The sequence below is a fragment of the Heptranchias perlo genome, unplaced genomic scaffold, assembly GCF_035084215.1.
Source record: "Heptranchias perlo isolate sHepPer1 unplaced genomic scaffold, sHepPer1.hap1 HAP1_SCAFFOLD_52, whole genome shotgun sequence".
Classification (NCBI taxonomy): Eukaryota; Metazoa; Chordata; class Chondrichthyes; order Hexanchiformes; family Hexanchidae; genus Heptranchias; species Heptranchias perlo.
The window spans coordinates 6,002,174-6,028,310 of record NW_027139537.1 but is presented as its reverse complement, the minus strand read 5'-3'; the positions used below and the strand labels follow the sequence as shown (position 1 = coordinate 6,028,310).

Sequence of the window (26,137 nt, the reverse complement as noted above, 5' to 3'; positions counted from 1 at the left end):
TGGGGCTTGGGTTTAACATGTTCCTGTTCGATTGTGACCCATGTCTAGAAGTGAATGATGCCTCATGTTGCTCCCTGAACTGTCTTCGATCTCCCAGCTCAGATTGAATGAGTTCACCTCACCGACCATTAATTAGGATCCCCACAAGATACTGAATGAATGGATTAACACTTTCTTACCAAATCTTCAAAGAAGAAGGAGTCAGACAGCAAATCAAGCACAGCAGTGATTTATTAACTTGGAATTCATAATTATCATTATTTAACCATTGAGTATCCCAATAAGAATTACATATAAACAGTTGTGGACAGGGTCACCGAACAATGATAATAATAATTAATTAATATGCAGATAATTAACACAATGAAAAACCGATTGTAAAAGCAGTTGAGAGTGTCACTGTAATTCAGCATGAGCTGGATCACCGATTATCACATTATAGTTTAGATCAGTGTCTGACACGACGACGGATTGGTGAGATTAATTTCGGATTCACTATTCAGATATCTGACAATTTAACCCCATTCGATCGCCAGATTAGGCAACAGATCAGTGAATAAATTCACCTCGGGCATTAGAGCAAAACGGGCGATAGCAAATTGGCAGCTCTTTTTCCAGTCTGACTGATTTTATTTTCCATTGATTGTTGCTTTCACCGATGAGATGCGAAACCAGAGCTCACTCTGTCTGTTTCAGTGGACGGAACAGATCCTGGAACAATAACACAAGAGATGGGGAGTCCCTGGTGTTCCGATCAACATTGAACCAATGTTGACCCGGTATCCCACTGCAGCCCAGTCTGAGCCCCACCCTGGGCCCTTCCTGTCTGTACATTGACCCAGTGTCCCACTGCAGCCCAGTCTGAGCCCCACTCTGGGCCCTTCCTGTCTGTACATTGACCCAGTGTCCCACTGCAGCCCAGACTGAGCCCCACCCTGGGCACTTCCTGTCTCCACATTGATACAGTGTCCCACTGCAGCCCAGACGGAGCCCGACCCGGGGCAATTCCTGTCTGTACATTGACCCAGTGTCCCACTGCAGCCAAGACTGAGCACCACCGTGGGCCCTTCCTGTCTGTACATTGATCAAGTGTCCCGCTGCAGCCGAGACTGAGCCCCACCCTGGGCCTTCCATTCTGTATATTGACCCAGTGCCCCGCTGGGGACCAGACTGAGCCCCACACTTGGCCCTTCCTGTCTGTACATTGAGCCAGTGTCCCACTGCAGCCCAGACTGAGCCCCACCCTGGGCCCTTCCTGTCTTTACATTGACCAGTGTCCCACTGCAGCCCAGACTGAGCCCCATCCTGGGCCCTTCCTGTCTGTACATTGACCCAGTGTCCCACTGCAGCCCAGACTGAGCCCCACCCTGGGCCCTTCCTGTCTGTACATTGACCAGTGTCCCACTGCAGCCCAGACTGAGCCCCACCCTGGGCCCTTCCTGTCTGTACATTGACCCAGTGTCCCACTGCAGCCCAGACTGAGCCCCACCCTGGGCCCTTCCTGTCTGCACATTGACCCAGTGTCCCACTGCAGCCCAGACTGAGCACCACCCTGGGCCCTTCCTGTCTGTACATTGACCCAGTGTCCCACTACAGCCCAGACTGAGCCCCACCCTGGGCCCTTCCTGTCTGTACATTGACCCAATGTCCCACTGCAGCCCAGATTGAGCCCCACCCTGGGCCCTTCCTGTCTGTACATTGACCCAGTGTCCCACTGCAGCCCAGACTGAGCCCCACCCTGGGCCCTTCCTGTCTGCACATTGACCCAGTGTCCCACTGCAGCCCAGACTGAGCCCCACCCTGGGCCCTTCCTGTCTGTACATTGACCCAATGTCCCACTGCAGCCCAGACTGAGCCCCACCCTGGGCCCTTCCTCTCTGTACATTGACCCAGTGCCCCATTGGGGACCATCCAGTCCCGGATATCCGGCAGAATCAGCGCTGGGGGACCGGGTGACTGAGTCTCGTGACCCTGTCGCTGGGCCTCTGACGTCACAATGGGAGACGACGCTCGCTCAGCTCGAGCTGGAAACCGTTAAAGGGCCGTTTGGATTTAAACCTGGAGCGCGGCCGGTTAAAGGGGAGGGACAGAGAATCGGCCAAAAATGTTCATATAATGAGACCAGGAATGGTTATGAATTGAAATGTTCATATAATGAGACCAGGAATGGTTATAAATTGAAATGTTCATATAATGAGACAAGGAATGGTTATAAATTGAAATGTTCATATAATGAGACCAGGAATGGTTATAAATTGAAATGTTCATATAATGAGACCAGGAATGGTTATAAATTGAAATGTTCATATAATGAGACCAGGAATGGTTATAAATTGAAATGTTCATATAATGAGACAAGGAATGGTTATCAATTGAAATGTTCACACTCCCACTCTCAGTCCGGGTCTGGATTCCCGCAGTGACTCCAGGTGTCTCTTTCCGTTTGGACTGAACTGATTCCACTCCAGCCTGAAACACATTAAAGATTAAAGATTAAAGAGGAAATAAACAGATTGAACAACAGTGTAAATAACAGGGAGACTGCGGTTAATATTTCAATAATAATTACAGACAAATATTACCCATAAAAGGGACTGAATCCCAGTGATATTTTATTTATTACATTAAACATGAACACAAACACTCACCTGATCCGCTCCAGACTCCTGCGGTTCAGTATGAGGGAGCGGAGAGCGGGGACAGATTGGTCTGTGAAGGAGTTTGATCTCAGGGAGAGAACCGTCAGTGACGAGTTTGTACTGAGAGCGGAGGAGAGATCCTTGGTACAAGAATCTGTGAGATCGACACCATCCAGACTGGGGATGAGAGGGAGAGAAATAACAGGAATCAGGGTAAATCCCCAGTGTTTATTTGAATTATTGTTTCTTATACTGACATTATTGTACAGTGTTAGACATCCAGTTATTATAAACACAATCCCACACAGTCTGATACTTACCCCAGTTCCTGTATTTTACAGTCCGGGTTCCTCAGAGCCACAGACAGTCATTTCACTCCTGAATCTCCCAGTTTATTAAAATTCAGGTTCAGACCCATCAGTGACCGGTTTGTCCTGAGAGCGGAGGAGAGATCCTTGATACAAGAATCTGTGAGATCGTTACCCCATAACCTGGAGATCAGAGAGATAGAGACAGAGACAAGCAGAGATAACAGGAATCAGAGTAAATTCTCAGTATTTTTTTATATTATTATTACTTATACTGATAATATTCAGTGTTAGACATCCAGTTATTAAAAACACAATCTCACACAGTCTGATACTTACTCCAGTTTCTGTATTTTACAGTCCGGGTTCCTCAGAGCCGCAGACAGTAGTTTCACTCCTGAATCTCCCAGTTTATTTCCCCCCAGTCTAAACACAAGCAGACAAAGAGTGAGAAACAAACTGAATTCAATCCCCGATCTGACAAAATTTCTCTGACGCCACAGGAAAAAACTTCAGGAAATTAATAACCAGATTTCCCTGTCACTGACAATGAATCTCACTCTGCCCAACGCCTCATATTCAGGGACTGTCAGTAAATGTATTTATTAAATAAAGTGCTGTCTGTGTGAAGCCTTTAAATGTCCCTCAGTCCGGTCTCATTCCCTGATGATCAGAATTACCCTCCTGGAGGTCAGTGACCGGTCCCGTCATGTTTGGGGAAACTTGTCTCATTTCTGTTGCTTCTGAAATCCCAGATTTTATGGGAATGGGGTGATTTACGCCGAATTAAATGATAAAGCGTTGATTACCTACAAGTTATGCAGTCTTATATTAATCTGTATAATATCTCAGGGTGAGTTATATTGTGAAACGGCACTAACGGCTGCTGTAAAATCCGTCCCACAGGATTTTATGTGATAAGGACAGTTAATTCTGTCCCGTTACAAGTTTTAAATGTCCCTGTACTCCTAGTTTATAAGGAGGGGAATCTCTCACTTTATTCCCATTAAACCGTCTCGACATTTATTTCAGGTTTAACAGGCCCGACAGTTTTTGGGGAATTTTCTGAAGTTCCCTCCCCGAGTCGGGCCTCACACACAGGGGGGCAGATTATGGGAAATTCCCGGGTTCACTGTCCCCTGGTTAACCCAGGAGCCTCTCGCTGTGTGTGAGGCCCCACCGTTGGCCGTGTGTGTCTGTACTCCTGGACTAATACCTCACAACCGATTAGATTGGAACCTTTTTACTGGCAGATTTTCGTTCCCAAATCCCACTGAAGTGTTGGCCTGGATTAACGAGCAAGGGGCCTGAATCCACGACCTTCTGACTCAGATGCACGAGTGCTGCCAGCTGGGTGAAGAGATGGTGGATGTATTGGAGAGTGTGAAGGGCTGTGTCATTGATGAGTTAAGATAACGGACCGACGTCCTGCGGGGAAAGCTCAGCTCGCCCACTGGCGGTTGTCTGCCCGAAAGCTGTGTTTTGCTCTTTGTTACTGAATGTGCGGTGTTTCTGCTTCCCTCTCCTACACACGTTGACAGTCCAGTGACTGTCACTTGTCCCCCACCCCTCGGTCAGAGGGTGGGATGCTCCAACACACAGACTGCTGCAGTTAGTGTCGGTCTACGTGTAAGTAACAGTGAGAAGGAGTCTCTTCAATGGACGTATCTCAGGCAGTGAGACAAACAGCAATAAATATCATTTATTGCAATTAAATTATCAGACTCTTTCAGTGACCTGTATTTACTTATCCGATAAAGACTGTAAAATCCCCACTTGTTTACAAGGATCCATTTTAGATTCTCCAGTCCTTAGGGAATTACAAACCGATCCTCTTATCATTTGTCATATTTGTGTTGAATCTGCTTCTCTCTGGTTTAACTGAACTATTTGTTCCGCTTCATTACGGAGCAACAATACAATCCGTGACTGTTGGCCTAACAGATAGAGACAAATAAACAGTTACCTCAACACCTGGCATTTGTGCAGTGCGGGTCCCAGCCGCTGGAGTCCTTCACACTGAATGGAGCAGTTCTCCAGATCGAGGTGTTTTATTGTATCACAGAGTCCAATGACATGAGACAGCACCGCACAGTCAATCAGGGTCAGTCGCAATGCTTTCCATGAAGTTAGATGTCCAAATTTAAGTATTTCCACAGATCCCACTGTGACCCGAGCCAGTGTTTGATTTTGAGACTCAAACAGGTAGTGGAATGTGTTCAGGAGGTCCCTTTCACCGGTTTCATTCTCTGTGTCTCCAAATTTATTCGTTATGTTTCCAATCTGTCCTTCAACCTTCGCCTTCACCCAGTCAATCACTCCACAGATTGTTTGATGAAGAAATGGACCCAGAAACTCCTCCAGGGGCCGAGCTGACTGTGAGGAGGAGAGACCAACAAAAAAACGGAGAAATATCTCAAATCTCCCATCGTCCTTGCTGTAGGCTTCACTGAGGAGTTTCCGGATGTCCCCAGGATCTGGAGTCAGGAATTGTGCGAGTGCGGCTACAAACTCTTGGATGGTGAGGTGCGGGAATGTGTAAACCACACTCTGGGCAGAATCATCTCTCTCCAAAAGTTCCACCATGAACCCAGACAGGAACTGGGAAGGTTGCAGATTGTACTTGATCAAATCTCCATTTCTAAACACAATCTTCTTCTCGGAGACTCCTGTGAAGGCCATCTCACCGATCTTCAGTAACACATCACGGGGGGATTCAATCTCTCGGCCATGGTTTTTCAGAATGTTGTAAATATAGTAGGAATATAGTTGGGTGATGGTCCTGGGAACTCGCTGCTGTTTTCTGTCTCTTTGTGTGAAGAAGGGACCCAGTGACAGACCGAGGATCCAGCAGTAGGAAGGGTTGTAACACATGGTGTACAGGATCTCGTTCTCCTTCACATGTTTGAAAACAGCTGCTGCCACCGCCTGATCTTCAAAAAACTTGTTGAAATATTCCTTCCGTTCTTCACCAACAAATCCCAGGATTTCAGCCCAGACACTGATCTCAGCCTTTTCCAATAAATGTAATGCAGTGGGGCGGCTGGTCACGAGCACTGAACATCCTGGGAGCAGCTTGTGCTGTATTAAACTGTACACAATGTCAGACACTTCACACCAGTCTTCAGGATCTGTGCAGATGTAATCAGCCTCTGTATTTATCCGATTGTTATCAAAATCGATTCTCTCCTTGAATTCATCTAAACCATCGAATATAAACAGTAATCCCTCTGGGTTCTTCCAGAGCTCTCCCAGAATATTCCCAAAGTAAGGATACAGATCCAGTATCAGATTCCTCAGGTTTATTCGACAGTTAATAGCGTTCAAATCCCGGAATTTAAAACTGAAAACAAATTGAAAGTGTGGGTATATTTTCCCAGTCGCCCAGTCATAAACAATCTTTTGTACCATTGTTGTTTTTCCAATCCCCGCGACTCCGCTCACTGCTGCTGAACTCCCAGATTTGGATTTTCTCTGGGAAAAACTGCTGTGGAACAATTGATCAGTTCGGATTTTTTCCAGTTCTCTCCGGAGATGTTTCTCTCTCCATTCTTCATGGTCTCGGCCTCTTGCCAGCAGTTCATGTTCTACAAGTGTCCGATCTCGAACAGTAGAAATGACCGTTAGTTCAGTGTATAGAGTGACCAGCTGGAAAATCTTAACCTTCTCCTTTATTAGGATCGTGTTCACTCTCAGTGTTTCAGTTTGGACCCGGAGTGTTTCCTTGTGTTTCTGTTGAACATCTTCAATTAGAACAGACAGAAAGTGGTTCTCAATGTTAGCTACTTTGACATAAAAACAAATCCTCAATATCACTTTACTATTCAGTAAAATGTTGCGAGATTGAATTCACAGCTTCAATGGAGGTGCGAGCAGGAAATTAAACTCAGTTACTGAAAACCTCGCTTGAAAGTGAATCACGGCGGAGAAAAGTTTCAAATCCTCACTTGATTCTAATATTTACTGAACATGGAGATTTCGATGAAGGTGATATTTTCCCTCTGATGATTAATACTATCAGCCCTGCCCTGTACCATGGACATCACAATACAAATCCAAAGGTGATTCTGGTATACGAAACTTGAAGTTCTAGTGGAATAATTTATGAAACTGTCAGTGGTGCTGACCCTCTGCGGAAATGGGAAATAGGTTATAGTGTGCATTGGGAGAGGGACAGACTGTGAATGGGCATAAGTTCCACTGTTATTGTATCAGACCTCGGGCAGGTTATCTGGGGTATTTTGTGTACTGGGAGAGGGACAGACTGTGAATTGACAGAAGTCCCACTGTTATTGTATCAGACCTCGGGCAGGTTATCTGGGATATTGTGGGCACTGGGAGAGGGACAGACTGGGAATGGACAGAAGTTCCACTGTTAGTGTATCAGGTCCTGGACAGGTTAGCTGGGGTATTGTGGGCACTTGTAGTCACTGGAGGAATATTATTGCAAGTGTGAAGCCACAGAGAGGAATAAGACGATGACAGAAGTTAAACTGCTATTGTTTCAGGACTGGTGCAGGTTATCTGGGGTGTTGTGTGTATTGGGAGAAGGTTAGATTGAATAGGCAGGAGTTAAGTTGCTATTGATTCAGGACTGGTGCAGGTTATCTGGGGTGTTGTGTGTATTGGGAGAAGGTTAGATTGAATAGGCAGGAGTTAAGTTGCTATTGATTCAGGACTGGTGCAGGTTATCTGGGGTGTTGTGCGTATTGGGAGAAGGTTAGATTGAATAGGCAGGAGTTAAGTTGCTATTGATTCAGGACTGGTGCAGGTTATCTGGGGTGTTGTGTGTATTGGGAGAAGGTTAGATTGAATAGGCAGGAGTTAAGTTGCTATTGATTCAGGACTGGTGCAGGTTATCTGGGGTGTTGTGTGTATTGGGAGAAGGTTAGATTGAATAGGCAGGAGTTAAGTTGCTGTTGATTCAGGACTGGTGCAGGTTATCTGGGGTGTTGTGTGTATTGGGAGAAGGTTAGATTGAATAGGCAGGAGTTAAGTTGCTGTTGATTCAGGACTGGTGCAGGTTATCTGGGGTGTTGTGTGTATTGGGAGAAGGTTAGATTGAATAGGCAGGAGTTAAGTTGCTGTTGATTCAGGACTGGTGCAGATTATCTGGGGTGTTGTGTGTATTGGGAGAAGGTTAGATTGAATAGGCAGGAGTTAAGTTTCTGTTGTTTCAGGACTGGTGCAGGTTATCTGGGGTGTTGTGTGCATTGGGAGAAGGTTAGATTGAATAGGCAGGAGTTAAGTTGCTGTTGATTCAGGACTCGGGCAGGTTATCTGGGGTGTTGTGTGTATTGGGAGAAGGTTAGATTGAATAGGCAGGAGTTAAGTTGCTGTTGATTCAGGACTCGGGCAGGTTATCTGGGGTGTTGTGTGTATTGGGAGAAGGTTAGATTGAATAGGCAGGAGTTAAGTTGCTGTTGATTCAGGACTCGGGCAGGTTATCTGGGGTGTTGTGTGTATTGGGAGAAGGTTAGATTGAATAGGCAGGAGTTAAGTTGCTGTTGATTCAGGACTGGTGCAGGTTATCTGGGGTGTTGTGTGTATTGGGAGAAGGTTAGATTGAATAGGCAGGAGTTAAGTTGCTGTTGTTTCAGGACTGGTGCAGGTTATCTGGGGTGTTGTGTGTATTGGGAGAAGGTTAGATTGAATAGGCAGGAGTTAAGATGCTATTGATTCAGGACTGGTGCAGGTTATCTGGGGTGTTGTGTGTATTGGGAGAAGGTTAAGATTGAATAGGCAGGAGTTAAGTTGCTGTTGATTCAGGACTGGTGCAGGTTATCTGGGGTGTTGTGTGTATTGGGAGAAGGTTAGATTGAATAGGCAGGAGTTAAGTTGCTATTGATTCAGGACTGGTGCAGGTTATCTGGGGTGTTGTGTGTATTGGGAGAAGGTTAGATTGAATAGGCAGGAGTTAAGTTGCTGTTGATTCAGGACTGGTGCAGGTTATCTGGGGTGTTGTGTGTATTGGGAGAAGGTTAGATTGAATAGGCAGGAGTTAAGATGCTGTTGATTCAGGACTGGTGCAGGTTATCTGGGGTGTTGTGTGTATTGGGAGAAGGTTAGATTGAATAGGCAGGAGTTAAGATGCTGTTGATTCAGGACTGGTGCAGGTTATCTGGGGTGTTGTGTGTATTGGGAGAAGGTTAGATTGAATAGGCAGGAGTTAAGATGCTGTTGATTCAGGACTCGGGCAGGTTATCTGGGGTGTTACGTACATTTCTATAATCACTTTTTCACAGGTAATGATTACTGCCATTCTGTAGGTACAGAGGAGAATCAGAATGATGATGGAAGGTACTCGGACTTTAGGTTGAGGGAGTGGTGAGAGGGTTTGGTGTATTTTGTTTGTGCAAGCGAATTCAGGATTGAAATGTTTCAATGGAATTCCCAACATTAGTAAGAACATAAGAAATAGAAGCAGGTGTAGGCCATACGGCCCCTCGAGCCTCCGCCGCCATTCATTAAGGTCATGGCTGATCTACCTTAAATCCACTTGCCCACCCTGTCCACATATACATTGATTCCCTTAGTGTCCAAAAATCTATCGATCTCAGTCTTGAATATACTCAACAGAAACAGGAAACAGGCTCACAATCAACAAAATTAATAACGGGGAAGGGAAATCAGGGTAATTTTCTCACCCAAGGGGCCAGAGAGCCTGGCAAGGACATTAAAGGGGCAGTGTAAGTGGGGTCAAGAGGCAATTGAACGTGTTTCTGTGGGTACACTGAGAGGAGGGGTAGGTCGGGTCATCTCTCGAACAGGGACAAGCATCTTTGGGCCAAATGGCCTTTTCCTGTCTCTAATCATTCTCCTGTTATATTGTGTTTCAGAAATTGCGAACATTTTTTCAGCCGTTTTACACCAACATCAAATGTGCTTTTATAACAGTCCTGTCATATCACCGATTAGAATTAAAAATACTACTGCCCACATCACTCAGTTTAATGTTAGAGCAGAAAAGATTCACAGTTCATTTCAACTGTTTTCCCAGTAATTATACTCCGTTGTTTTATTTTGGTCTGAATTTCATACAATGCAGGTTTGGGAAATTACATTGGATCGAAACACCTCTGAGTAAAAGGACTATTTTTTGAGCAGAATAAGGTTCTCTCTTTCACGACCATTAGGAAGCTAGCCCATAACTTCCGAATTACCCTGAACATTGCCTTTCCCTCACATTTCTCCACGGATGAATGATCTATTGTGTGAACATCTGTACATCTTCTCAGATCAGATCGAACACTTTGACGTCTGTGAAATGATAACATTTTTAACATTTTGCATTTCTCACCTCTTTCCCCACAGGTGATTGTGAGCAGCTTTCTAGTGGCGCAGATAAACCGTGACGTCTGGCTCAAAGCACTGCGCATTAATTGTGAGCCCAAAGCATCTGTGGGGCACATTGGAGTTGTGTGTGGGGATTCATAGTATATCAGGATCCTGCCAGGTGTGTGTGGGTATTCACAGTGTATCGGGATCCTGCCAGGTGTGTATGGGGATTCACAGCATATCAGGATCCTGCCAGGTGTATATGGGGATTCACAGTATATCAGGATCCTGCCAGGTGTGTATGAGGATTCACAGTATATCAGGATCATAAGAACATAAGAAATTGGAGCAGGAGTAGGCCAATCGGCCCCTCGAGCCTGCTCCGCCATTCAATAAGATCATGGCTGATCTGATCCCAACCACAAATCTAAAGAACACAAGAAGTCGGAGCAGGACCCGGCCACATAGCCCCTGGGCCCTCTCCGCCACCCACAGGGCATTGACCGATCCGAACTCAGCTTCATGTCCAATTTCCTGCCCGCTCCCCATAACCCCTAATTCCCTTTACTTCTAGGAAACTGTCTATTTCTGTTTTAAATTTATCTAATGATGTAGCTTCCACAGCTTCCTGGGGCAGCAAATTCCACAGACCTACCACCCTCTGAGTGAAGAAGTTTTTCCTCATCTCAGTTTTGAAAGAGCAGCCCCTTATTCTAAGATTATGCCCCCTAGTTCTAGTTTCACCCATCTTTGGGAACATCCTTACTGCATCCACCCGATCAAGACCCTTCACAATCTTATATGTTTCAATAAGATCGCCTCTCATTCTTCTGAACTCCAATGAGTAGAGTCCCAATCTACTCAACCTCTCCTCATATGTCCGCCCCCTCATCCCCGGGATTAACCGAGTGAACCTTCTTTGTACTGCCTCGAGAGCAAGTATGTCTTTTCTTAAGTATGGAGACCAAAACTGTATGCAGTATTCCAGGTGCGGTCTCACCAATACCTTATATAACTGCAGCAATACCTCCTTGTTTTTATATTCTATCCCCCTAGCAATAAAAGCCAACATTCCGTTGGCTTTCTTGATCACCTGCTGCACCTGCATACCAACTTTTTGATTTTCTTGCACTAGGACCCCCAGATCCCTTTGTACTGCAGTACTTTCCAGTCTCTCGCCATTAAGAAAATAACTTGCTCTCTGATTTTTCCTGCCAAAGTGCATAACCTCACATTTTCCAATATTATATTGCATCTGCCAAATCTCCGCCCACTCACCCAGCCTGTCTATATCCCCTTGCAGGTTTTTTATGTCCTCCTCACTCTCTACTTTCCCTCCCATCTTTGTATCATCTGCAAATTTTGATATGTTGCACTCGGTCCCCTCCTCCAAATCGTTAATATAGATTGTAAAGAGTTGGGGACCCAGCACCGACCCCTGTGGAACACCACTGGTTACTGGTTGCCAGTCCGATAATGAACCATTTATCCCAACTCTCTGCTTCCTGTTCGATAACCAATCCTCCACCCATGCCAGAATATTACCCCCAATCCCGTGATTTTTTATCTTAAGTAATAATCTTTTATGTGGCACCTTGTCGAATGCCTTCTGGAAGTCTAAATACACTACGTCCACTGGTTCCCCTTTATCCACCCTATACGTTATATCCTCGAAGAACTCAAGCAAATTTGTCAGACATGACTTCCCCTTCATAAAGCCATGCTGACTTTGTCCTATTAAATTATGCTTATCTAAATGTTCCGTTACTGTCTCCTTAATAATAGACTCCAAAATTTTACCCACCACAGATGTTAAGCTAACTGGCCTATAATTTCCAGCCTTCTGCCTACTACCCTTTTTAAATAACGGTGTTACATTAGCAGTTTTCCAATCTGCCGGGACCTCTCCTGAGTCCAGGGAATTTTGGAAAACTATCACCAAAGCATCCACAATCCCTACTGCCACTTCCCTCAAGACCCGAGGATGGAAGCCATCAGGTCCAGGGGATTTATCCGCCTTGAGTCCCATTAATTTACTGAGTACCATCTCTTGAGTGATTTTAATCGTATTTAGCTCCTCCCCCCCGAGAGTCCCCTGTTTGTCCAGTGTTGGGATATTCTTAGTGTCCTCTACTGTAAAGACTGAAACAAAATATTTGTTCAGCATTTTTGCCATCTCCATGTTTCCCACCATTAATTTCCCGGTCTCATCCTCTAAGGGACCTATGTTTGCCTTAGCCACCCTTTTTCTTTTTATATAACTATAGAAACTCTTGCTATCTGTTTTTATATTTTTTGCTAATTTCTTTTCATAATCTAACTTCCCTTTCTTAATCAATCCTTTAGTTACTTTTTGCTGTCTTTTGAAGAATTCCCAATCTTCTATCCTCCCACTAAGTTTGGCTACCTTATATGTCCTTGTTTTTAGTCGGATACTATCCTTGATTTCTTTACTTAGCCACGGGTGGCTGTCATTTCTTTTACACCCATTTTTCCTCAGTGGAATATATTTATTTTGAAAGTTGTAAAATAACTCCCTAAATGAACACCACTGCTCATGTACCGTCTTACCCTTTAATCTATTTTCCCAGTCCACTTTAATCAATTCCGCTCTCATACCATCATAGTCTCCTTTATTCAAGCTCAGTACGCTTGTTTGAGAATCAACCTTCTCACCCTCTAATTGGATATGGAATTCAACCATGTTGTGGTCGCTCGTTCCAAGGGGATCCTTAACTAGGACATTATTAATTAATCCTGACTCATTACACGGGACCAGGTCCAAGGTTGCCTGCCCCCTTGTAGGATCAGTTACATACTGCTCAAGAAATCCATCCCTGATGCACTCAATGAACTCGTCCTCAAGGCTGCTCTGCCCAATTTGATTTGTCCAGTTAATATGATAATTAAAATCCCCCATAATTATGGCTGTTCCCTTATTACATGCCCCGACTATCTCCTGATTAATACTTCTTCCAGCAGAGTTGCAACTATTAGGAGGCCTATGTACTACGCCCACTAATGTTTTTTTTCCCTTATTATTCCTTATCTCCACCCAAACTGTTTCATTATCTTGATGCTTTGTCCCAATATCATTTCTCTGTATTACAGTGATTCCTTCCTTTATTAACATAGCCACCCCACCTCCCCTTCCTTCCTGCCTGTCCTTCCTGATTGTTAAATACCCTGGCATATTTAATTCCCAGTCGTTGTCACCCTGCAGCCATGTTTCTGTAATGGCCACAAGATCATACCCATACGTAGTTATTTGTGCCGTTAACTCATCCATTTTATTACGAATGCTACGTGCATTCAGATAAAGAACTTTCAAATCTGTTTTGTGACGCTTAGTTCCTGCTTTTTCCTTTTTTAACACTTTACCTATTACTCCATACCTTCTGTCCCTTCCTGTTACGCTTTCCTCTCTCTCCCTGCTCAGGTTCCCAACCCCCTGCCACTTTAGTTTAAACCCTCCCCAACAGCACTAGCAAACACTCCTCCTAGGACAGCGGTCCCGGCCCTGCCCAGGTGCAGACCGTCCGGTTTGTACTGGTCCCACCTCCCCCAGAACCGTTTCCAGTGTCCCAGGAATTTGAATCCCTCCCCCTTGCACCATTCCTCTAGCCACGTATTCATTTGAAATATCCTCCTATTTCTACTCTGACTAGCACGTGGCACTGGCAGCAATCCTGAGATTACTACCTTTGAGGTCCTATTTTTTAATTTACCTCCTAACTCCCTATATTCTGCTTTTAGGACCTCATCCCCTTTTTTACCTATATCGTTGGTGCCTATGTGCACCACGACAGCTGGCTGTTCGCCCTCCCCCTCCAAAATGTTCTGTAGCCGCTCCGAGACATCCTTGATCCTTGCACCAGGGAGGCAACACACCATCCTGGAGTCTCGGTTGCGGCCGCAGAAACGCCTGTCTATTCCCCTTACAATTGAGTCCCCTATCACTATAGCTCTGCCACTCTTTTTCCTCCCAGCCTGTGCAGCAGAGCTACCCTGCCAGGTGTGTATGTGGATTCACAGTGTATCAGGATCCTGCCAGGTGTGTATGGGGATTCACTGTATATCAGGATCCTGCCAGGTGTGTGTGGGGATTCACTGTGTATCAGGATCCGGCCAGGTGTGTATGGGGATTCACAGTATATCAGGATCCTGCCAGGTGTGTATGGGGATTCACAGTATATCAGGATCCTGCCAGGTGTGTATGGGGATTCACAGTGTATCAGGATCCTGCCAGGTGTGTATGGGGATTCACAGTATATCAGGATCCTGCCAGTTGTGTATGGGGATTCACAATGTATCAGGATCCTGCCAGGTGTGTATGGGGATTCATAGTATATCAGGATCCTGCCAGGTGTGTATGGGGATTCACAGTATATCAGGATCCTGCCAGGTGTGTATGGGGATTCACAGTATATCAGGATCCTGCCAGGTGTGTATGGGGATTCACAGTATATCAGGATCCTGCCAGGTGTGTATGGGGATTCACAGTATATCAGGATCCTGCCAGGTGTGTATGGGGATTCACAGTATATCAGGATCCTGCCAGGTGTGTATGGGGATTCACAGTGTATCAGGATCCTGCCAGGTGTGTATGGGGATTCACAGTATATCAGGATCCTGCCAGTTGTGTATGGGGATTCACAATGTATCAGGATCCTGCCAGGTGTGTATGGGGATTCATAGTATATCAGGATCCTGCCAGGTGTGTATGGGGATTCACAGTATATCAGGATCCTGCCAGGTGTGTATGGGGATTCGCAGTGTATCAGGATCCTGCCAGGTGTGTGTGGGAATTCACAGTGTATCAGGATCCTACCAGGTGTGTATGGGGATTCACAGTGTATCAGGACCCTGCCAGGTGTGTATGGGGATTCACAGCGTATCAGGATCCTGCCAGGTGTGTATGGGGATTCACAGTATATCAGGATCCTGCCAGGTGTGTAAGGGGATTCACAGTATATCAGGATCCTGCCAGGTGTGTATGGGGATTCGCAATGTATCAGGATCCTGCCAGATGTGTCTGGGGATTCACAGTGTATCAGGACCCTTCCAGGTGTGTATGGGGATTCACAGTGTATCAGGATCCTGCCAGATGTGTATGGGGATTCACAGTGTATCGGGATCCTGCCAGATGTGTATGGGGATTCACAATGTATCAGGATCCTGCCAGGTGTGTATGGGGATTCACAGTATATCAGGATCCTGCCAGGTGTGTATGGGGATTCACAGTATATCAGGATCCTGCCAGGTGTGTATGGGGATTCACAGTATATCAGGATCCTGCCAGGTGTGTATGGGGATTCGCTGTGTATCAGGATCCTGCCAGGTGTGTATGGGGATTCACAGTATATCAGGATCCTGCCAGTTGTGTATGGGGATTCACAGTGTATCAGGACCCTTCCAGGTGTGTATGGGGACTCACAGTGTATCAGGATCCTGCCAGATGTGTATGGGGATTCACAGTGTATCGGGATCCTGCCAGATGTGTATGGGGATTCACAATGTATCAGGATCCTGCCAGGTGTGTATGGGGATTCACAGTGTATCAGGATCATGCCAGGTGTGTATGGGGATTCAGTGTATCAGGATCCTGCCAGGTGTGTATGGGGATTTAACAAATGATAGCGATCAGCAGCCTGATAAAGTGAAAAAATGCAAACTCCGCATATTTACAGGATGTGTCAAAAATCTTGTCAATTGTAACTTGAATCTTCGCAGAATAGTTGAGTATTGATGTCGAATCCAAACGAGGTTAATTTCTGTTCCCTCCACCTTTTGAACTTATGATTCCCAGATTGTGACAATCTCTAAGCAAATGACTACAGTCAAACATTCTGATTCTCAGAAGTGAAATAAACGGTTTAAAATCTCCACTTCATCACTTACCTTTCAGGTGACTGGGTATTTCAGATAAACCTCGTCCGATGTTCATATAATCAAAAGGATCAGGAACTGTTTAAATCAATGAGCTTTCATGAAATCTGATCTGTGTAATATTACAGTAAATTCTGTGGTGTTTCAATCTGAAATTGAATTCAGTGTGTGATTTTACTGTACCAAGTTCCTGCATCTCTTTCAGTATTTTGTCCAACTTTGGTACCGCATGGTGCATTTTCACAAAGGATTCCCACATCACCCTTCGGGCCCGAGAGCCTTTCTCCATCACCAGATTTAGGACAAGTTTGGAACTGTCCGCCCTGTTTCCCTTCTCCACGAGATCAACGACTTTCTGTAAAGAATAATAATTAATATATTGGTCCCTCCTTTTCGCATTTCCACAGAAACTGTTTCCCTTTTGTTTTCGGTCCACACAAGAGTTATACCCGAACCGTTCCCCTGTCCTTTGTACAGACACCGACCGATCCACTGGGTATTTTCAACTCTTCGTATCATTGTATCAGATTCACTGTATTTTCAGTTTGACCCATTTCTTTCTTATTTGGCCTGTTTCTGTTCTTTAAAATTTTGTGTTTCCACGATCTGATATCCTGTTAATTCTGTGATGTTTAAATAATCCAAACTCATTCTGTGTCCCTCCCACTTACCCGATGTTCCTGTCCACTGAAATGCCTCTCGTATGTTAACAACGAGCTGACTCCGTCCACCCCTCCTTCAATCGCCTGTTCTAGTCTGTCCCGGTAGAATTTCGTCAACTGGAACAGCAGGTAATCGTCACACTTTGTCAGGAACTCAGTGATTGCAGTGTTCGGATCTGTGAACATAAATGGAGAAAACTAAACATATTATCGACTTTCTATCCAGGCAGCTACATTTCCTCTTATACCAAACGGCTGAAGCCTCCTGTGGACACATTATCAAACACCTTCTGAAAACTCATATACATTCCATCGACCTATCAAGTCACCTCTCAACAAAGCTGTATTAAATTTGTCAAATACGACTTGTCTGCAGCGAATCAGTTCCAGCCTCCCCTGAATCTCTAAATGTTCACTAATTCGACCTGGAATTACAGATTCAAGGAGTTTGCCCACTGCTGACGGAGACTAATTGGTCTCCAGTTATCCGTTGACCCTCTCTCCCTATTTTATCAGAGACATTACTTGGGCTCCTTCAGTCCACCTGGATATTTTTAATAACAAATGAGGATTGAGAAATTATGATCAGAGTCTCTCCTATCTCCTCTCTGAATTCCTTTAACAGCCTCGGGTGTGTTATCTCTCGGCCCAATGATTTATCCACCTCGGCGATGTTTCTCTGATTCAAATCCTCTCTACAGTTATCTCTAACTCTGGGCCCACATCCTCCTCTCGTACACCAACATTTTCACTTCCATTTTTAGAAACTAAAGGAAATATTTTTTATCTCCCCAAAACTTCATCCACAACCAGTTTCGCCCAGTTCCCCCTCTATTTCACCTCCACTGCTTGTTGGCCTGCAAAACCCACTGAAAATTGTGCTATTTCCCTTCCTATTGCTTAACTGCGTTCATACGGATTCTCTCTTAACATCACTCCGTGGAACATCCTTAAGTTTGAAACCTCTCCTTCTCTCTCTTCTCCTTTAAGATGCTCCTTAAAACCTGCCTCTTTACCCAAGCTTTTGGTCACCTGTCCTAATATCTCCTTATTTGACTCGGTGTCAAATTTTGTTTGATAATCACACTCTGTATCGTTTTACTACATTGAAGGCGCTATATAAATACAAGTTGTTTTTGTTCTCGTTCTGTCTTAGAACCTTTTATTAATACTGGCGTCCAGAGCTATTTTTCTCTCCCCTCAAAATGTTTTAATCAGAAACATTTCGCTCTGAGCCCTGTGAAAACTCAGGCCCTGTCTTACAGATACTAGATCACATCTCTTACACTTCTGACTTTCCAAATATGTTTCGAATGATTTGTATATTCCCAGACATAACACACAATCCCAACTCCGATTTTTTGGAATGTTGACCCGTTTCCGTTTATTTGCTTTTCTTTTTAATACCAAGTGACTTTATCTCTCTCTTTCAAAACCATCTTCCTTTTTTCCTGCTGATAACTTTTCAATATTTCATACATCTTCTGTTCTGCTCCAACAGTTTTATTAATTCCACTCTCTAGTCTCAGACCTGGATATTTCCCATCCTCCAGTCATATCTGCTGAAACACTCCCACGGCTCCATTCACCCAGTCTGTGAAACCATTGTTGGTCGGTTCAGACCGTGACCGTCCCTTCCCTTCTCCCTGAACTCACTCTCGTTCCCAAGACTGTGAACCCTTCCCTCCTGCTCCATTCACCCAGTCTGTAAAACCATTGTTGGCCGGTTCAGACCGTGACTGTCCCTTCCCTTCTCCCTGAACTCACTCTAGTCCCCAGGACCGTGAACCCTTCCCTCCTGCTCCAGCCCTGCAGCCACACCTGCCTCATATTTCGCTCAAGTGGCCTCATGTAAAACAATCCGGAGATCACCACCTGGAGGCCTTGTTTTATAGTCTAGAGCCTCAGTCTTAATAGTCCCTCTATAAACGTATCCCTATCCGTGTTATTGGTTCCGACCATGACTATTCAGCGCTCTCCTTTCCTTCAGAGATGGTCCCACCTGTTCCAGGATGTTCTTCCCTCTGACACCAGGGCAGCAACTTACTATTCGGGACCAGCTCTGGGCTATACCCTGACTATAAAATCTCCCACCACTATCACTGTACTATTTCTGTGACCCACCGACCTCTCACCCCCAGCCCCACTCGGGGTGTCCCCCTGCTCCCCGGTCTCTCACTGTTACTCAGGAAGACGATCCTCTGAGTCACTGTCTCTATCCACCTTACAGTCCCCAACACCAGGTAACAATTGGACAGTTCCAGTACTCAAGAGATCCCTCCACCTGTGACTGCACTGTCCCTCTAGATGGTCACTCACTTCCCTCTATCTACACAGTATCTGTACTGTTACCTCTTCCTGTGTGAGCTGCAGGTTCCTGCTCGTGATCTGGACCCTTTGTCAGGACAGAAATTATATTTTGATGAATTTTCTGAACCTACCTGTGTCTATTCTCATTCTTTTTGAAGATGTTGGACCTTCTCCCCTGTTTGAACCTTCAGCCATGGTGGTGACAGACGTTCCCAGATTCTGCTGCTCTGTAATAAATATAATATTAATAAGAGTGTCAGACAGAAATATTAAAATGAGTAGGAGAGCGTTGCCTTCTTAAATATGAAACCAAGTCCCTCCTCCTCCCCCCCAACCCCATCAGTACAAGAGCCGTTATTTCTGGGATCGAGCATTTCTCAAGTGTTATGATCAATGCTCCACATCAGGTGTGACACAGACAGCTGCCCAGTGAAATCCAGTGAGTCCCGCTGATCTCCACAACCCAGTTCCCGTCGGCCGAGACTCTGCACTGGGAGCGCCCATTGGTGCAATTTACTCACACAGTACCAGCTTACAACCTGAGGTAGTGAACATTCTGGAAGGAAATATGAAGCAGGATCATCACTGATGAATGAAATAGCCCTTCACCCAGTTTTACATTCTGGTGCTATTGTATTATTGTATTCACAGAAGTGTTTAATATTTTGGATTTGTTCCGTATTCCTAGTACATCCTCTATACAAGATAGATAGATAGATTATCTATCTATCTTGTATAGAGGATGTACTAGGAATACGGAACAAATCCATAGATAGATTATCTATCTATCTATCCATAGATAGATTATCTATCTATCTATCTATCGATACAAGATAGATAGATAGATAGATATTATATTTATTACAGAGCATCAGAATCTGGTAACGTCTGTCACCACCATGGCTGAAGGTTCAAACAGGGGAGAAGGTCCAACATCTTCAAAAAGAATGAATGGACACAGATTATGTATCTATCTATCTATACAAGATAGATAGATAGATAAATAGATAGGGCCTCTGTATATCAGTGAGTTTGTGAGAGGATGCCTCTGTATAGATAGATATATATATATATATATATAGATGGATAGATTATCTAACTATATATCTATCAAAGATCGATATATAGATAGATAGAAAGATAGATAGAGCTGGGTTTAATTCCTCTGGTCGCTGTGGGCAGCGATATTGTCCGTGTGTTCATGGAGATGTGTCCTGGTTGGTGCTTCTATTAGAATATATTTACCACATCACTCATGTTGTCAGCACATGACAACTGAGCACTGTAGGAGGTGAGGAGATTTACCACTGTTCTAATATTAACACGAAGGAGCACTGTAGGAGGTGAGGAGATTTCCCACTGTTCTAATATTAATACTAATGAGCACTGTAGGAGGTGAGGAGATTTACCACTGTTCTAATATTAACATTAATGTGCACTGTCGGAGGTGAGGAGATTTACCACTGTTCTAATATTAACATTAATGTATGATGTTATGAATCATGTAACTTTAAACATTTAGGTGATGCACAGCATTTATCTACAGAATGTCGCCAGGGGTCTCACAATCTCAATAAACACCATAAATATTCAAGTGGTAGATTTCACTGCTGTTATCCAATCACCTGTGTGTGTCTCACGAACGTGCTTCCAATCAAACTATCAGTCAGTGTCCTTTCTTTTCCCCACTGTGGAAATGTAAGAGTGAATAAGTTTCGGATCAGTAATTTCTCCAAACTATATATGAATTATGTGTGAGAGAGAGGATGCCACTGTATATCAGTGAGTGTGTGAGCGAGAGAGGATTCCTCTGTATATCAGTGAGTGTGTGAGAGAGAGGATGCCTCTGTATATCAGTGAGTGTGTGAGAGAGAGGATGCCTCTGTATATCAGTGAGTGTGTGAGAGAGAGGATGCCTCTGTATATCAGTGAGTGTGTGAGAGAGAGGATGCCGCTGTATATGAGTGAGTGTGTGAGAGAGAGGATGCCTCTGTATCGCAGTGAGTGTGTGTGTGAGAGAGAGGACGCCTCTGTATCGCAGTGAGTGTGTGTGTGAGAGAGAGGACGCCTCTGTATCGCAGTGAGTGTGTGTGTGAGAGAGAGGACGCCTCTGTATATCAGTGAGTGTGTGTGTGAGAGAGAGGACGTCTCTGTATATCAGTGAGTGTGTGAGAGAGAGGACGTCTCTGTATATCAGTAAGTGCGTGAGAGAGAGAGGATGCCTCTGTATATCAGTGAGTGCGTGAGAGAGAGGATGCCTCTGTATCACAGTGAGTGTGTGTGTGTGAGAGAGGATGCCTCTGTATCGCAGTGAGTGTGTGTGTGAGAGAGAGGATGCCTCTGTATATCAGTGAGTTTGTGAGAGGGAGGATGCCTCTGTATATCAGTGAGTGTGTGAGAGAGAGGATGCCTCTGTATCGCAGTGAGTGTGTGTGTGAGAGAGAGGATGCCTCTGTATATCAGTGAGTTTGTGAGAGGGAGGATGCCTCTGTATCGCAGTGTGTGTGTGTGTGAGAGAGATGATGCCTCTGTATCGCAGTGAGTGTGTGTGAGAGAGAGAGGATGCCTCTGTATCGCAGTGAGTGTGTGTGTGTGAGAGAGAGGATGCCTCTGTATCACAGTGAGTGTGTGTGTGAGAGAGAGGACGCCTCTGTATCACAGTGTGTGAGAGAGAGAGGATGCCTCTGCATATCAGTGAGTGTGTGAGAGAGAGAGGATGCCTCTGCATATCAGTGAGTGTGTGAGAGAGAGAGGATGCCTCTGTATATCAGTGAGTGTGTGAGAGAGAGGATGCCTCTGTATATCAGTGAGTGTGTGAGAGAGAGGATGCCTCTGTATATCAGTGAGTGTGTGTGAGAGAGAGGACGCCTCTGTATATCAGTGAGTGTGTGAGAGAGAGAGGATGCCTCTGTATATCAGTGAGTGTGTGTGGGAGAGAGAGGACGCCTCTGTATATCAGTGAGTGTGTGAGAGAGAGGATGCCTCTGTATATCAGTGAGTTTGTGAGAGAGAGGCTGCCTCTGTATATCAGTAAGTGCGTGAGAGAGAGAGGATGCCTCTGTATATCAGTGAGTTTGTGAGAGAGAGGATGCCTCTGTATATCAGTGAGTTTGTGAGAGAGAGAGGATGCCTCTGTATATCAGTGAGTGTGTGAGAGAGAGAGGATGCCTCTGTATATCAGTGAGTGTGTGTGTGAGAGAGAGGATGCCTCTGTATATCAGTGAGTGTGTGAGAGAGAGGCTGCCTCTGTATATCAGTAAGTGCGTGAGAGAGAGAGGATGCCTCTGTATATCAGTGAGTTTGTGAGAGAGAGGATGCCTCTGTATATCAGTGAGTTTGTGAGAGAGAGAGGATGCCTCTGTATATCAGTGAGTGTGTGAGAGAGAGAGGATGCCTCTGTATATCAGTGAGTGTGTGTGTGAGAGAGAGGACGCCTCTGTATATCAGTGAGTGTGTGAGAGAGAGGATGCCTCTGTATATCAGTGAGTTTGTGAGAGGCTGCCTCTGTATATCAGTAAGTGCGTGAGAGAGAGAGGATGCCTCTGTATATCAGTGAGTGTGTGGGAGGGAGGATGCCTCTGTATATCAGTGAGTGTGTGGGAGGGAGGATGCCTATGTATATCAGTGAGTGACTTAGTATCCGCGTGTATTTTGTGTTGGGGACAAGCGGCAGGATGATGAAACCCAACCTTTAACCATCAACAACTTGTAAAATCCAACACAGACTGGGACTGAACAAGTTAAATTGCCAGAAGACACGTGTCCATATGACAGGTTAGATCAGACTCAGCAAGTGGTGTCTGGGGGGCAAAGGATCAGAAAACACCTCCTCAGATCGACCCAAAGTTTGAGGAAGTGAGTTCCCACAAAACGGAACTGTTCACTGTGTTTCATCAGTATCTCTCAGTTCACCAAAAACACAGACCCCCCTCAGTTCATCAAATAGAGAAACCCCCCCTCAGTTCACCAAATACCGAAACCCCCCCCCGTCAGTTCACCAAATACCGAAACCCCCCCGTCAGTTCACCAAATACCGAAACCCCCCCCTCAGTTCACCAAATACCGAAACCCCCCCTCAGTTCACCAAATACCGAAACCCCCCCCGTCAGTTCACCAAATACCGAAACCCCCCCGTCAGTTCACCAAATACTGAGACCCCCCCCTCAGTTCACCAAATACCGAAACCCCCCCGTCAGTTCACCAAATACCGAAACGCCCAGTCAGTTCAACAAATAGAGACCCCCCCCCCACTCAGTTCATCAAATACTGAGACCCCCCCTCAGTTCATCAAATACTGAGACCCCCCCTCAGTTCATCAAATACTGAGACCCCCCCCCTCAGTTCATCAAATACTGAGACCCCCCCCCTCAGTTCATCAAATACTGAGACCCCCCCTCAGTTCATCAAATACTGAGACCCCCCCCTCAGTTCATCAAATACTGAGACCCCCCCCCCCTCAGTTCATCAAATACTGAGACCCCCCCCCCCTCAGTTCATCAAATACTGAGACCCCCCCCTCAGTTCATCAAATACTGAGACCCCCCCCTCAGTTCATCAAACACTGAGACCCCCCCCTCAGTTCATCAAATACTGAGACCCCCCCCCTCAGTTCATCAAATACTGAGACCCCCCCCCACTCAGTTCATCAAATACTGAGACCCCCCCCATCAGTTCATCAAATACTGAGACCCCCCCCATCAGTTCATCAAATACTGAGACCCCCCATCAGTTCATCAAATACTGAGACCCCCCCCTCAGTTCATCAAATACTGAGACCCCCCCTCAGTTCATCAAATACTGAGACCCCCCCCCCTCAGTTCATCAAATACTGAGACCCCCCCTCCTCAGTTCATCAAATACTGAGACCCCTCCCCTCAGTTCATCAAATACTGAGACCCCCCCTCCCCTCAGTTCATCAAATACTGAGACCCCCCCCTCAGTTCATCAAATACTGAGACCCCCCCCTCAGTTCATCAAATACTGAGACCCCCCCCTCAGTTCATCAAATACTGAGACCCCCCCCCCTCAGTTCATCAAATACTGAGACCCCCCCCCTCAGTTCACCAAATACTGAGACCCCCCCTCAGTTCATCAAATACTGAGACCCCCCCTCAGTTCATCAAATACTGAGACCCCCCCTCCCCTCAGTTCATCAAATACTGAGACCCCCCCCTCAGTTCATCAAATACTGAGACCCCCCCCTCAGTTCATCAAATACTGAGACCCCCCCCTCAGTTCATCAAATACTGAGACCCCCCCTCAGTTCATCAAATACTGAGACCCCCCCTCCCCTCAGTTCATCAAATACTGAGACCCCCCCCTCAGTTCATCAAATACTGAGACCCCCCCCCCTCAGTTCATCAAATACTGAGACCCCCCCCACTCAGTTCATCAAATACTGAGACCCCCCCCTCAGTTCATCAAATACTGAGACCCCCCCCCTCAGTTCACCAAATACTGAGACCCCCCCCCTCAGTTCATCAAATACTGAGACCCCCCCTCAGTTCATCAAATACTGAGACCCCCCCTCCCCTCAGTTCATCAAATACTGAGACCCCCCCCTCAGTTCATCAAATACTGAGACCCCCCTCAGTTCATCAAATACTGAGACCCCCCCTCCCCTCAGTTCATCAAATACTGAGACCCCCCTCAGTTCATCAAATACTGAGACCCCCCCCCTCAGTTCATCAAATACTGAGACCCCCCTCAGTTCATCAAATACTGAGACCCCCCCCCTCAGTTCATCAAATACTGAGACCCCCCCTCATTTCATCAAATACTGAGACCCCCCCTCAGTTCATCAAATACTGAGACCCCCCCTCAGTTCATCAAATACTGAGACCCCCCCCTCAGTTCATCAAATACTGAGACCCCCCTCAGTTCATCAAATACTGAGACCCCCCCTCCCCTCAGTTCATCAAATACTGAGACCCCCCTCAGTTCATCAAATACTGAGACCCCCCCTCAGTTCATCAAATACTGAGACCCCCCCTCAGTTCATCAAATACTGAGACCCCCCCTCAGTTCATCAAATACTGAGACCCCCCCCTCAGTTCATCAAATACTGAGACCCCCCCCTCAGTTCATCAAATACTGAGACCCCCCCTCCCCTCAGTTCATCAAATACTGAGACCCCCCTCAGTTCATCAAATACTGAGACCCCCCCTCAGTTCATCAAATACTGAGACCCCCCCCCCTCAGTTCATCAAATACTGAGACCCCCCCTCAGTTCATCAAATACTGAGACCCCCCCTCAGTTCATCAAATACTGAGACCCCCCCTCAGTTCATCAAATACTGAGACCCCCCCTCAGTTCATCAAATACTGAGACCCCCCCTCAGTTCATCAAATACTGAGACCCCCCCCCTCAGTTCATCAAATACTGAGACCCCCCCCCCTCAGTTCATCAAATACTGAGACCCCCCCTCAGTTCATCAAATACTGAGACCCCCCCTCAGTTCATCAAATACTGAGACCCCCCCCCTCAGTTCATCAAATACTGAGACCCCCCCCCTCATTTCATCAAATACTGAGACCCCCCCCCTCATTTCATCAAATACTGAGACCCCCCCTCAGTTCATCAAATACTGAGACCCCCCCTCAGTTCATCAAATACTGAGACCCCCCCCCTCAGTTCATCAAATACTGAGACCCCCCCCCCTCAGTTCCTTCTTCTCTCTGATTGTTTTTCCCGGGAGTTTATTCAATCCCCGGGGCCGGGGTTTTGATTAAAGGAGCTCCGGCTCTCAGTCCCGGGACCCGGGCTGATCTAATCTCCGATCCACAGATCTCCCCGCGCCCCTCCATCTCCGGAGGGAGGAGGGAGGAGGGAGATCACCGAGACCGATCGCAGGCTCCCCTCACCCGCCCGCCCCTCAATCCATCCATCCACAGGGCGGCGGCTCGGGCCGTCCGCGGGGGGTGAAGGGTCCCTCGGAGCGGCCCCCAGTCCCGCACACTCACCCTCTGTCTCTCTCTCTCTCCATTTCACTCGCTACCCTCCGCCGCCATTTTCCCTCCAAACCACCTTCTTCTCCGCCGACTTCGCGCC

At 46.0% G+C, this 26,137-nt stretch overlaps 1 protein-coding gene across 1 annotated transcript; it reads right to left on the bottom strand.

The window, feature by feature from the left end:
* Nucleotides 1-222: 222 nt before the first annotated feature.
* Nucleotides 223-26,137, bottom strand: LOC137314571 (NACHT, LRR and PYD domains-containing protein 3-like). Its single transcript, XM_067979889.1, has 9 exons — nt 26,050-26,137; nt 19,218-19,313; nt 16,786-16,952; nt 16,127-16,469; nt 4,914-6,690; nt 3,287-3,373; nt 2,960-3,130; nt 2,649-2,816; nt 223-2,469 (listed from the first exon to the last, which is right to left on the bottom strand). Exons 4-7 carry the CDS (start codon nt 16,170-16,172, stop codon nt 3,007-3,009), a joined length of 2,034 nt encoding a protein of 677 aa, XP_067835990.1. The 5' UTR covers nt 16,173-16,469; nt 16,786-16,952; nt 19,218-19,313; nt 26,050-26,137; the 3' UTR covers nt 223-2,469; nt 2,649-2,816; nt 2,960-3,006.

Excerpts from the sequence above, each read along its gene's own strand:
- LOC137314571 (XM_067979889.1), bottom strand. The coding sequence starts at position 16,172 with ATGAACATCGGACGAGGTTTATCTGAAATACCCAGTCACCTGAAAG. Across the intron at positions 6,691-16,126 it reads AATACCCAGTCACCTGAAAG|ATGTTCAACAGAAACACAAG; the intron begins GTAAGTGATGAA and ends TTCTAATTGAAG. Across the intron at positions 3,374-4,913 it reads CACAAATGCCAGGTGTTGAG|ACTGGGGGGAAATAAACTGG; the intron begins GTAACTGTTTAT and ends GCTTGTGTTTAG.